At 38.2% G+C, this 13421-nt stretch overlaps 1 protein-coding gene across 1 annotated transcript in view; it reads left to right on the plus strand.

Moving 5' to 3' along the window:
• The window catches only part of LOC117231381 (carbonic anhydrase-related protein 10-like), a gene marked incomplete at its 3' end in the record, with an annotated part of 173543 nt that overhangs the window by 113597 nt on the left and 46525 nt on the right, over positions 1–13421 (plus strand). The window contains exon 2 of the mRNA XM_033489770.1: positions 8357–8404. Within this exon, the coding sequence (XP_033345661.1) occupies positions 8357–8404 (48 nt within the window). The remainder of the gene's footprint in view (positions 1–8356; positions 8405–13421) is intronic.

Consider the following 13421-nt stretch of genomic DNA (forward strand, 5'->3'; position numbering starts at 1 on the left):
AAATTGCCAATTTACGTATCCCAAAGTGGTAGAAAGATAATTTTTAAGTAACTTACCTCGTATTAAGTTATATTCATCAACAGAACAGAGAAATCTACCAATGTACGAAGCTTCAAGTAAATACTAGGGTAACTCAAAGGTTTTGTACTTCCCTTACAGGACGTAAAAGAAAGTATTCCTTTTAAAAAGCCTTTCTGACGAATCTATTAGCTGATCTCGAAACGCGTTTCCCTTTTTTCTCTCCTTCTTTGTCGTTACGATTCTCTTTCTTCGTCATTACAACAATACAGAATAAAATTTAAAGAAAACACGTACATACAAACAAAACGAGAAAAGGGAAACGAAGCTTCGTAACCAGGAAAATGATCGAATGGAGGTCATCTGAGACAGAAACGGCGCGGACGAACGTCCAGAAAATTTCAGACGAAATATCCAGAAGGCAACGTGTACGAGCTTCCTGTTGATTACGTTTCCACGTCGTCGGCCGCTAAAGAGGCAACGGGCACATTAAGTGGTGGCGGAGGGTCAGCATCGCCATTCAGAGGCGTTCGTTTAAGCGAAATGCGAAAAACGCGAGCGCGGAAAGGGAAATCATATTACGGTGGGTGCGGAAGGCGAGACGGAACTACGGATCACGCCATCTCTTTCACCCTCTTTTCCCGTCTCGTTTCATTTCCTCGTTTCAGCCAACTTTTCTTTCGACTCGTGTGCTTGATACGGCCCGGCTATCATAATTAAACAACCGACAATTCGTCCAAGCCGACGGGAAAATGAATAGCCGTGTGCCGCAAGAGGCTCGTGCAAAGCAGAAATATTGCGTGAAATATTTTAATGCATCCACGAACGGGACTTGATGTGTGTTCACGAAAGGATGTAGACGGATCTGCAGATGAAAGTAACGAGCTGACGTTCTTGTATGTATTAGGTTGTCCGAAATCTTTTTTTTTTTTTGTTTTATAAGGAAATAATAGACGCACAGTGTTTTTTGTTTTATATTAGTTTATTGAATTATGCACGAACATAATAATAGAAATAGACGAAATGGATCACACCTAGTTCAATAAAATAATATAAAAGAGAAATTGTTGTTCATCTGTTATCACTTTATGAAACGAAAGAAACTTTTCGGACAACCTAATACAAGTTGTTTTCTAGCGAGCTAAGAGATATTTAATACTGTTCGTCATAAGTATTAGGATAACTGTTGATATTCGTTATAAATTGAATACTCTTGTCTGGTTTTGCATTCTGGTTATCTTGCTTCATACGCTTCATGATTTTTATTGTTATGTTTATAGTGTAAGATACTAAATAAAGTACAGTCTACTATAATTTTTCAATAATCGTAACAAGTTTTAAATATTTTATACTGTTTTACGAAAAATTTGGAAATTTGATTAGCGTTGTTGTGAGACGATTTACGGTTACGTTGGTCACGATTATATCGAAACTGACTAAAATAACTATAGATATATATATTGTTAAGGTATAGAGAGGATTTGGAAAAACAAATAGTTTGAAATTTATTTGCAGATTATTCAACTCTGCATGTACGTTACTCTCTGAAGGACTCGATAACCTACTCGTTTTGTTTTTTTTTCTTCTGATTACTTCTGATCACTTCTAACGGCTTTTAACCCTTTAACCTACAACATAGTATACGGACATAGCCCGTAGTACGATGATCGGGCCAAACGTAAATAATACGGGTATTCTCGAACGTAAATTGTAGGTTAAGGGGTTAATAACTTCTAACCGCTTTTAATCGCTTTTGCCTCAACTGATACCTGGACATCCTTCAACGCTCACATACACTTTCACGCGTACAGTATAAGTGTACCATATATTTAACACATATATCTATAATCTACAAATTATTCGCAAAACTTTTCGATATCCTTCGTAAATTACTCGATCAGTCGCTTTGGTTTTTTAAATCTCCAAAATCTTCAATGCTTCATTCGTTCATTCATTACCGTCACAATCTGTTGATGAAACTAGTACATACATACTGACCTACATCCGCTAGGTAAAGTTCTCTAAAGTCAAGGAAACCCCGTGGGCACAATAACTTCGAGTTACACAGGCAATTTCTTCCACGATTCATGCGTAGAAATCTCCGCTTTATGACTGCGATACAGCGCCGATAAAAAAATGGAAAGGAGGCAAAGGAGACAGAAGTTACCTTGATATTTCAACGACAATTTCATCGACAACGAAATCACAGTATCTTTTCGATATGTTGCGGAGAATGTTCTGTTCTGACCGTAATTATTGCTGGTAGATACGTTATTATCATTGGTAGTATTGATGAAACAGCCCTAGCGGCGAAGCTACTTCAACGATTCAGCGGTTAAAACGTGGAAAAGTCACGCGATCGAACGCACGAACGGGCCGAGTTGAAACGAAACCTCTAGTTAACAGGTTCGATGCGTTAGTTTGCCCAGTTGCGTGTTTCCGCTTCTCGAAGTTGCGGTTACATTCTCGAATTTCAAGCACCGAAATAATTAGCCGATGTTCACGATTTTGTGGAAAAGCCAGCACTTTTCTAAGGAGTACACGCCGTCAGTTTTTGCCTCTCGTGTTCTTTATGTAATTTATTTCTTTCAAAACGCCACTCTCTGACTCATTTTTCTTTACGAATATAATCCCGTTAAAATTGTGATCGAAACAACAAGAACGTTAAACAACAATTTTGTAATATCGTTCTCAATAAAAAAGAAGGGTCAAGACGATTGTTGCTTTCATAAAAAATTTACATTCTTGAAACAAATTACAATATAATTTTTGAAATCATTTATCTGAAAACCGATATCTATTGCTACGTAGCAACCCAACAGTTATCAAAAGATATTCGACAATCTGATCCAAAAGAATAATTTCATGCTTAAAATATTGAAATCTAGTTATCCGATAATAGACCTCTCTCAACAATTTCAACGATTTGAACAATTTATCCGTCAAACACCAACGAACTAACTTCCAATAGAAACTACTCTTCTCATGATATGTCGGAAAATATCCGTCAAATGAGAGTGAAGAGCGTCGTTCCACACAGTCGGCAAAGTGTCTTGCTGTTCCCATTAACCAACACTTGAACACACTAGGCTAGAATGTGACAACAGGTGTGGCAATTTCGCAATTACCTTTCTTATCGTGGCTGAACGAATAATACTGGAATTACAATGCCGCTGAGCGAGAGCACCTACGGTGTTAAAAACAGACAGCGGGAAGCGCTAAAACCGGGCACGGAAGTTACGGGAAGAAGCGAGTGCCACGCGGCTAATAAACCTCTTTACTGCTGGTGACGAAGGGCGAGGAAAGGTGTGAGACGAGCAGAAACTTGATCTCGCGTGCTGTCATGGAATTGGTTTTAATAAAAAGTGTGTCAGGGCGTTAGAAATAGTTACTTTTCAACCGGGCCTGTGATACGGATGTAATTTCTCAGCCATTTTTTAGTTCTAGATTTTTTGTCAACACTTTTAACATACTTCGTTTTAGGGTAATTGTTTAGAATAGGATACGTCTCATGTATTTTGATAATCGAATAAAAGAGTAACGTGTCTAATCAGTATACGATTATTCTACTTATTTGATCTTACAGCGTCTTAATTCTTGTTATTGGCTTGCATCTTTGACTAAAAATCTTAGGATAGTTACATTTGCTGCGAATAGACAGTTAAGAATAACGCGTTTGACCAGTAAGTAACTATTCTACTTATGTGATCTTATATTCTTCTAATTCTTATTGCCTTACATGTTCGGTCGAAAATCTTATATTTGTCGTGAATGTAAAGCGCTCAGAGATACGAAGAAGTATTATCATTACTTTGCTTTGTTAAAAGTCGCAAATACCGAGCTACTCGTGCGAGGGTCCGCGGGACAACAAAAAGTGTTATTTGCGGTGGAACGTTGATTGTTGGTGAGAAAGTGCGAAAACGTAGGTCTCGGCAGCTATTTGGGCTGGGAGCGAGCCCCGTTTAATCCGACCATAATTTCGCCATTAAAGTTAACAACGTCTCCAGGTCCCAGGCAGTTACGCGGCTCCTCCACTCGGTTGGCCGTCGTTGAATATAGAAATTTCGGTTAACCATAATTATAACGGCGCGACTGGAGAGTTGGGGTCGCGCTGACGATCCTCCGCGGCGCGGAAATTATTAATTCCTTCTCTCTCGAGCCCTCGCTCATCCTTCCGTAGGCGCTTATTTTCGTCGAGATTTGCTACGCGGACCGAATGCCGGAAGAGATACACGAACGACGTCGGAAGTCCCGTGAAGGCCCGAGGCCACGCGATTAACCTGCTTTCCAGGCTTTCCATCCTCGGTTCGTTCGAGTGACTTTTAAGCGTATTTACGTTTCCTTTCGATGGAGTCGATGGAGCCCGGGATTCGCTCGCTGAAAATTGGACGACGACACGGTTGCTGTTACAATTGCTTGAGGAAGGAGTGACATGGGGGAGCAGGAGGAGCATGGAAAGTGGAAAACGAATCGTGGAATAGTGGGATGGCTGTTTATCGAGCACGGTACAATTTAGGTTTTTGAATGTTTGATGTGCAGGATTTTAGTCCAGAAGGTACAGCGACTCGCGAAAGTATTCGAACACTTACTATCGGAAATGTTTATGAATATATTACGTGCGAAACTTGTTGAAATCTTACACAGTGTTTACTTTTCTGAGTTTGCGTTTCTCACAGTAATTATCGTTTTATGGAGTTCTGTATTATTTTCTCTTATTAAGAAATAGGTACTGTTATAAAATTTACATCGCGCGAAGGAATTTATGACGAACATGAGAAAGTTTGACTTTGTTCAACATTTCGAATATTATAGTATTTTTAGTTTTCCTATCGCTATTCATTTCTATTAATGTGTGCAATATTAACATGATATTCTAAGTTACTGGTAATATGATATATGGAGTATCGATGGAGTAATTTGGTAGTGCAATTTTTGAGAAAGTGGTTTTTCAAATAAAATAGTTGACGTGAGAGATAGGCAAGAGATAATACTTAGACCTGGTAGAAACTGGATACTAAACTTATTTCTATGGGATAATACACTTCGAATTCCCCGAAGCGCTGTCCCAGGCCACTTGCGATAGAAGTTCACAGTAGTGCAATATTGCATGAACTAAGCCTTTGCGATAGTTAGTAAGAAATTAATTCGATCTTGCTTCAATCTAAAATTAATTCTGCCCTCGAGCAAGTCTTGCAAGAGCTAATATAAAATCGTAACTGGAATATCTAAGATTACAAACTGTTAAAATGTTATTTAAATACGTAATTATTAAATTTCAGTAAGTTAACAATATATTACTTGCAATATACTTTCGCATTCATGTTTCAAAACCAATTAATAAACATACGGGTATCTTTCGAACCTATTTCAGAAATTTTAAACATCATATCGATAATTTAAAACTAGCTTCGCTGTTTCCTAAAACGTCCATTTCACGAAACGTTCTATATCAGAAATAGTGTGGAAAAAATCGAAGATATTATAGTATAATTAGACTAGATTAAATTAAATTCGACTATTCATGACAGAATGACAGGCTGAACATGTTAACAGTTACTATAAAGTCAATTCAGCTGGATAATAAAAGAGAAGAGAATGAAAAACTGAAAAAAGGAAAGTTTCGAGTTCGATCTTCGGAACATACGAGAAATATTTTGAAACGGTAGCCGAGGAGGAAATTGCAAACAGGTTTTGCGAAGATGTAAAAAGCATAATTAAAGTGAAATTACCGCGCGCGAAATAGAAAAGAAGCCATCCTCGTTCCGCTGTTTCGTTTAAATTCTTCGTCCTTTCGTTTTACTTCTTCTCCCTTTGGTTGCTCGCGTCCTCGTACACGCGCCAACCGTCTAGTCTGTGCATTCTGTAGAAACGTTTCATCGACAAGCGGTTCCTTCTTGCCTTCCGCCAAACGGACCACGGTTCATTTCTCCTTCGATGTTTAACAGCGCTCGTTACGCTGCTACGTAAACGACGGCAAAAGCGGTTCGTCCCTCGTTGCGCAATTCGACGCAATTAAATAACTTTCTTTTTTGTCCTGGCACTATACGAACTCTTATTTTTCGAACCTTTGACCATTCGATCGTTTAAAGGAACGACACGACGTTTCCTTTATTTTAGGAACTAATTGAAAAAACAGAACTCAATGGAAAATTGTTCAAGCGCACTTGTTTTCTCATTGGTGAAAATAATTTATTTCCAAGATTTATCGATGAAGAGTTATATATTTATTGATGAATTACGGTTTCATTTTCTTGCCATCAAACACTTTTTGTAGCAGAAAATTTGTTGGTGCATATAATACCTTCGTAGCGTTCGTTGGGAAATGCACAGAGTGCACATAATACGCAAAAACGTATGAGATAGCTTTACCGTAGTATTTGTTACGATATTTAGCAGGTAAAACAAATTTACGTCTGCGTTCAGTTTTTTTCAATTACATTCGTAAAAATATAAATTTGCGTAATTATCCGCACTGTATCCGTAACAAACTCGATGAACTCTATCGCGAATTAAGAGAACAAGGATGTGAAACGATCATGGCTCGCATCGAGATAGGACACGGTACAGAGAAGCATGGGAGATTGACAATGGCGAGAGGAGAGGGCGGAGATCAGGACAGGCCGAGAAAGTTTTCCAATTTGAGGCAATTAGTTTGCCCGTGCGGGGTTGGATGGCATGCATCCAGATAATCGAATATGGGTCACCGTCGGAAGTGGAATGAGTCGCGCTTTGGTCAGGCCGAGAGTCTGACGACTGTGGTGGCAAGAGCGGAAAGCTAGATAGAGAGAATGTTGGAGAAGGACATAGAGTAATAGAGCGAAGAGAAACGATGGAGGAGAAGAGAGAAGGTTTGACGTGCGCACGTGGACGAGGGTCGACTAGAAAACCGGAGCTCCAAGCAATAATTGTTCGAGGGAGAATCTCGAACTATTCGATACGCTTAGGGCATTAAAACGTTCGCCACGGATGGAACGCCGGATGATTTGCATATAGAAAAAACGACGAGCCCTGGCTCCCGACAGCACCGGCCGGCTGTTTCGAGGCGGAAAAAGTAATGAATATGGAAAGGGACGCGGTAATGCGGAAGATAAAGTGTTCCTCGTGGAATGAGAATTCAATTATGAGGACGTTGAGTGCTCCGAGACGAGACACTCTCGCTCGCTGAATTTTAAGCGATTTAACGATTACCGTTTCCGATCCGATCTCTCATCGCGTTTGCAGATTTCCAGCATTTCTTTTTTTTTCTTTTTTGTTTTTCTTTTCTCTGTATGGAGTGTATATGGTTGGATGCGAAGAGTATCGGGCACTTTTTTCTGTTTTTTGAATGGAAATTTGAAGAAGGTTTTTACGATGGAATTAACGATCTCGTGCTGTTACGTTTAGGAATCCTATGTTGCTTTCTCAGAAGGCGTTTGAAATTTCATAGGCTTCGAAAACGGACGCTGGTTAGTCTGGTTTTATGGTGCTTTTTCTGTGATTATCGAGCCCAGAGATTAAATGTTTTACGGAGTTTTGAAACTGTGACCTGGCTTCCTTTCCTTATATTTAAGTTTTGCGTGAACGTAGAGACATTGAAAAATTTCCCGGGCTTCAACAAATATATTGTTATCACAGTATCACAAACGCATCAGTTTCTTCAAATTTCATGAAATATTGACAAATTCACGACCGAACCCTTGCAATTTTTTTCTACAATCACAGTTTTGAAGAAGTAAGAATCTAATTGTATATGTAAATTAATTGAAAAAGATAATAAACTGAAACGTAGTACGTCAATGTCAGCTTGTAACGAAGTAACATAGAATTATTACATAGCTGTATAATTCCTTGAAAGAAACTTTTGAAAGAACATATCTCGTTTCAGGAGTTACAGTCTTACTGTTGATCGCATGCTTCAGTTTCAATTCTGAATCACTATTATCAATCGATTGATCGATCATTTCTCGACGCTAAGTTCAATTGATCGATGCTCTTCGTTGCTTGATGGAACTTTAAAGTTCTCACCGGTGTAGCAGAAGTTTCTAAAGATATACGGGTTAAGAAACTGGCAAATACCATGCATTAATTCACTGTACAACGTAAAATATATCCTTTCTCACGTTTCGGATATACAAATCTATTAATTTATATTTTTAATTTCAATATCATCGCTATTCTAATAACAAGTTTAACAAATAACAAATCAGGTTTGTTATTTTCCAATTAGAACATCAATATATTATTCTAGTATTCTATTATTTGTTGTATATAAATGGATCGTACATAACAGTTAAGTAATACATAGCGTGTTGCCGAGTTCCAAACACTTCGATAATAGTTGTGTTTCATTGCTTTACAGAATCCGAGGCCAGTTGGGACGAATGGTGGACCTACGACGGAATTTCAGGTAAGTCTTTAATCCACCTAAATCCGTCGGTAATTCAACTAACAGGGAAAGACTTCCAGAGTGCAAACTCATAAGATCTCAAAATATTAAGACCAAAGATTTAAACGATATAAATATATCCTTATTTTTAATCTTCGCGTTAAACAAATATCACGATATAGTTAATTTTCATAAGTAACGAGTAAAATGGAAGTAAAAAGGAAATGTAGTATCTCTTTGATGAGAATTTCCCCGCCCCCCCCCCTCCCCTCCTCCCAGTAACTAATATTACATCGCGCTGACTCTCTTGATTTTGGAAGATCTGATTTCCAAAGGAATTTCCATCAATTTTCCGAGTTGCCGGATAAAGTAATCGCCTGTGTAATTGCGAATCGATACCGATACCGGGCTGCTCAGAAAGAGAAATTAATCGGCACGAATTAATTTCCATTAATATTCGAGGATTTCACAATCGATTGCGTCAAGTTCGTCGAGCAACGTTCCGGTCTTTCGAGAACTCGACGGAATAATGAGATATCGGAAAGATTCCGCGTTAAAAATCACTCTTTCTCCGGTTGTCTACGGTAAGGCTAATATTGAAAAAGTTCTCTGACGAGCTGATACCTCCGGGACTATATTAAGAAGCTATGTTACGATAAATCGACGTTTTGTTTCTATGCAGAAGCTTACATACTTATTTTCTTTGTTTCAATTTCTTTTTATGTGAAAGTTTGTCTTCCTCTCTTATCTTTATCATGTATGAACTTCCGAATAATTCGATGTATATATGTTGGTAATTCAAAGTTTGCACATGAACTGTAGCATCTTCTATTTTTATAAGCTAAATATTATGCTTTGCCCTTTATGTGTCTTCAAATTATTTTCAAAATTCTACTGCAGAGAAATAAATTATTCGACTCGCTTGTTCATTAACATACAACACAGGTAATATAATCCACTTGTGCGTTGTTAAAAATTCATCATCCAATTAATCCATACCTAATTTCGATCATTCTCGAGGTAACAAGAAGGTTTCGGGATTTAAGTTGTCGGAGACAAGAAAAATTGATCAGTTTCCGTGATATATGGGGTTGGTGGCAACGCGAAGGTCCCCTAATTTTCTTAATTTTAAGTTACGACGCCATCGAGTGGCTCGTGGCGCCGGCACGAATTTTTTAATCTCGCCGCGCCGCCGAGTTTTTATTAAAAATAAGACGGCCACCCGATAGGGTCGTGCGAGGCACGAGAGCCTCGAGTTTAGTGTTGTTCCGCCATGTGAGCCAGCTGCCACAAGAGATACAGTGCCGTATAACCTGGGTTAAGGCACGGTTCCTATAAAGCCTCGACCTGCCCCTTTCCGCAAAATTTTCGCTTCGCTTCTCGGTCGAATTCCTTTTTATCGCGTGAACTTTCTCACGTTCGACCTTCGTCTCACTGTGTATATATATATATATATATATTTAGAGCTTTCATTCGCGCTCTGATACTTCAAAGTATGGCTAAAGTGAGAATTCTGGCACAAATGCAACCTGATTTACGCTTCTACTTATTTGCTGTTCTTTCTCCTGGTTTTGGAATATTATATTTTTTGTGCTTGAAGCTAGCGTTCATTTCGCTTGCGGTGAAGCTTTATGCTGTTCAATCAAACTTTGCAGAACTCCATTTTGTTGGTTCAATAAAAATCAATATATCGCTCGAATGGTAAGTGTTAAGTCAAGTCATTAGGAAGAAATTCAATTTCCTGCAAGCATGGAAAGATTGTTTTGTAATTCTCAAGTTCGATTGAGAAGTAGTTCTTGGGTGGGTGGATGTAATTCGTTTCAAAAAATATTGTTGATAGGGTTCTTTGGACTAGCTCTTCTAAGATATTGGCGCTTATGTTTGCTAGAGACCCAACTTACCCAACTACTCCCTCTGCCTACAGTAGGTCCTCGACTATTAAATTTTCCAGGCTCAGAAAATTCGGTTTGTCCCCCGCTATCGTCTTTCTTGAGCCCGGACAACTGTCGTCTACAATGTTTGCCTCGAGAAACAAAGAATCCATACCGCTGGATTCTGTCATTGAATTTCACTGGCAGGCACGATCAGACCACTACAAGATCAGAGCAGGGGACTCTGTGTGACTTATTACCGTCATTGATGGCTCAGGAGTAGATTTTTAGGGTGCACCGAGGTCTCATATTGCGGACAGATGGTTCGGCCGTTTTTACAACCAATAACGGACTCCCTCCGTAGATATATACCTGTACCATCTTACGCTCGTCTATCTATACGTTCAACATATCTTTGATTTCATCCCGACTGTGGAGAAAAATATCGCCATATGTAGACTCTACTTCGTCGTTTCTCTTCGCTGCGTGTACTCAGTGGATACAACGTTGGATGTAAAATGGCTCACGAAACCTATTTCAACACTCATCATAGAAAACTTTTATATATATATGTATGTATATTGTACGCGTTGTATAAAACATTTTGAAATAACAAGTATAATACAACATGAGTTGAAAGTATAATAAAAGAATATAGCAGAAGACAGTAATCCTGACAAATGATGCGACTTTAAATAACAAAACACAGCAACAACGAAGTTAAAAATAGACCCGCTAAATATTAAGATTTTTTAATACCAAATAAAACATTTTTTTCAAGTATCAGGATATATGACAGAGCTTGGAAATACAGAAGAATTTTTTGAGAAAGCGCGAAAAAGGAGAATGACAAACGAACTCCCGGACAGATATTCGACGTGGAATGCGCTGGGGAATGAAAAATTTTCAATGCTATGAAACTCCTCCAGGTGGCTTGGGATTAAGTCGGCCCCCATCGTGGTCGCGTGTTTCGCGTTGATACGCAACTGGTAACCGTTGGCAAGCCTTGTGCAACATTTGAAGAGCACTTTTCCGGCCCTTGGAAGTACTATTTCGAAGTGAAAATGAAATTTCTACCGCGAGACGAGACTGCCTTCATTTACACTATGACGTATGCCAGTAAGGGACTTAATGATACACTTGTTAAAATGCTCAGACGGTGCACCAGAGAGAGCATATCTTGCTTAATCCGCGAGCATAAGGGAGTTAATTAAGAATCTCTCACTAAACGCCAATGGCTTTGAGAACTAGGGACACGTTTATCTTGAAACATTGTTGTTAGTGTTTGACTACGCGTTTGAAGAGTTGAGAATTATAGCGATGTAAGTCAGTCTAGTTTTCACAAAATAAAGACTTTTATATTTATTATTGTTGAGAATTGTGGATCTTGATAGCCGAAATAATGTTATAGGAACACTAAATTTATACTTGGAATTAATATTAGAATAGTCATATGTTTATTTTATGGACGATTTCTAAGATATTCATCGATACACACTTGCACGCGTCTCAGCACTTTCTTCTATACTCGACTGTTAACCCACTGAATAGTTTACATTCATCTGTTTTCGAAACGCCACACACTGACACCCACATGCAAGTATCTCTACTACGTATTTAACCCAGTCCAAGACACAAAATTATACATATCTCAATAATTATTATAAATTATCCACTGTATTTCTTTGTCGCGAGAACGTATCGCTTATATCGTTATAAAGGTATAATTTAATTTATTATAAAGATGAAGGATGGTATTTTTCAAGTTGAGATGAACGTGATTAAAGTCAAATTTTGAAAATCTGGACTCACACCAGTTTGATTTTCAGCTCGTTATTTGTGTAGAGCAGTATAAACTTAAACTCACAATAAATACATTGTTTGAACCGATACTTTTACATAAAATTTCGGAAATGTTCGATCACTTCTATCGCCCGAATTTTATCCTATTCATCGGAAATAAAAATTCGAGTCAAGAATCAATTTTTCAACAAATCTGTGAAAAAGCATACTACATCCGCGAAAAAGAATTGCATCGAAACTAATTAAATTCAAAGCTGTGAAACAAAAATTGAAAAGTTGCAATTTCCAAAGTGAATATCGATACAATCAATTTTGGTCGTAACATCGATGCACACAAATACATATATTCGGAGGGAGAGAAAAACCCCGATAAAATTTCACAGTGAAAAATATCTGTAATTTCGAGTGATTTCAAGGTAGTACGTATTTCATCACACCCTTTACATTCATTGATGAAGGAGGTCGATGGGATAGTAGGTCGAGGACTCTAAAAAACCGCGTAAAACAGAAACGAATATATCTATCCTTCTCGTTTGTTTCATTGACGTTTCACGAAAAGAAAGCGAGGTATCTACCATTGTGTCTGAATTCGCTGTCGTGTCGAAATCAGTTCTGTGTTCACCGCAGGGTCGTACAAGGCTAACAGGGCTGCCCTTTGACCCAGACTTGAAGTCGTGCGTTCGACAAGGCAATCCGACACAAAGGGTCGTCGCAGAGGCGGATTCCTTTCATCGAATTTTCCGTAGCTACTTGACGTGGAGAGTACGGTTGACCTTGACGAACCTCGATAGAACAATCCTTCCGTTTGCAAATGAATCCACACAAATGGCCACTTTCAAGCGAAACGTTGAAATACCAAAGTGCAAATCCTACAAGGATTTATAGGATATTTGGAACAGGTACTAGGAATGCTGGCCTCAAACAACTTCTTAATTAATATCAAAGTGTTTAATATTAAAATAAAATAATGTAGTAATAATTTCGTTGTAGATTGTAATATATTAATATCTATTAAATGTCTATCAATATGAAAATTTACGGTAAATAATCAAAGCAAGGGAAAAGGATAGGAATCTCCAATCTCTTTATTGAATCAAACGAACATTATACGAAGAGCGTGAAGTAAATAAAGATAATTGCACATAAATAACGTCGTAGTAGCTCGTAATTTTCACTTTTTCATCTATTCCAATATCGTCGCGTGGTGATTCAGTACGAGGCCACGCGTTATACGTTCTCTTCGATTTCATCGCTTTTTTATCTACCACGTGGAATTAACGTGATAAACGTAATTAATATTTTCTCAGACCTTAAATATATATTTTTGACAGATTTTGATAATTACACGTGGTAGACGCTACAGA

Source organism: Bombus vosnesenskii, unplaced genomic scaffold, assembly GCF_011952255.1.
Source record: "Bombus vosnesenskii isolate JDL3184/JDL3185 unplaced genomic scaffold, Bvos_JDL3184-5_v1.1 scf7180000013272, whole genome shotgun sequence".
NCBI lineage: Eukaryota > Metazoa > Arthropoda > Insecta > Hymenoptera > Apidae > Bombus > Bombus vosnesenskii.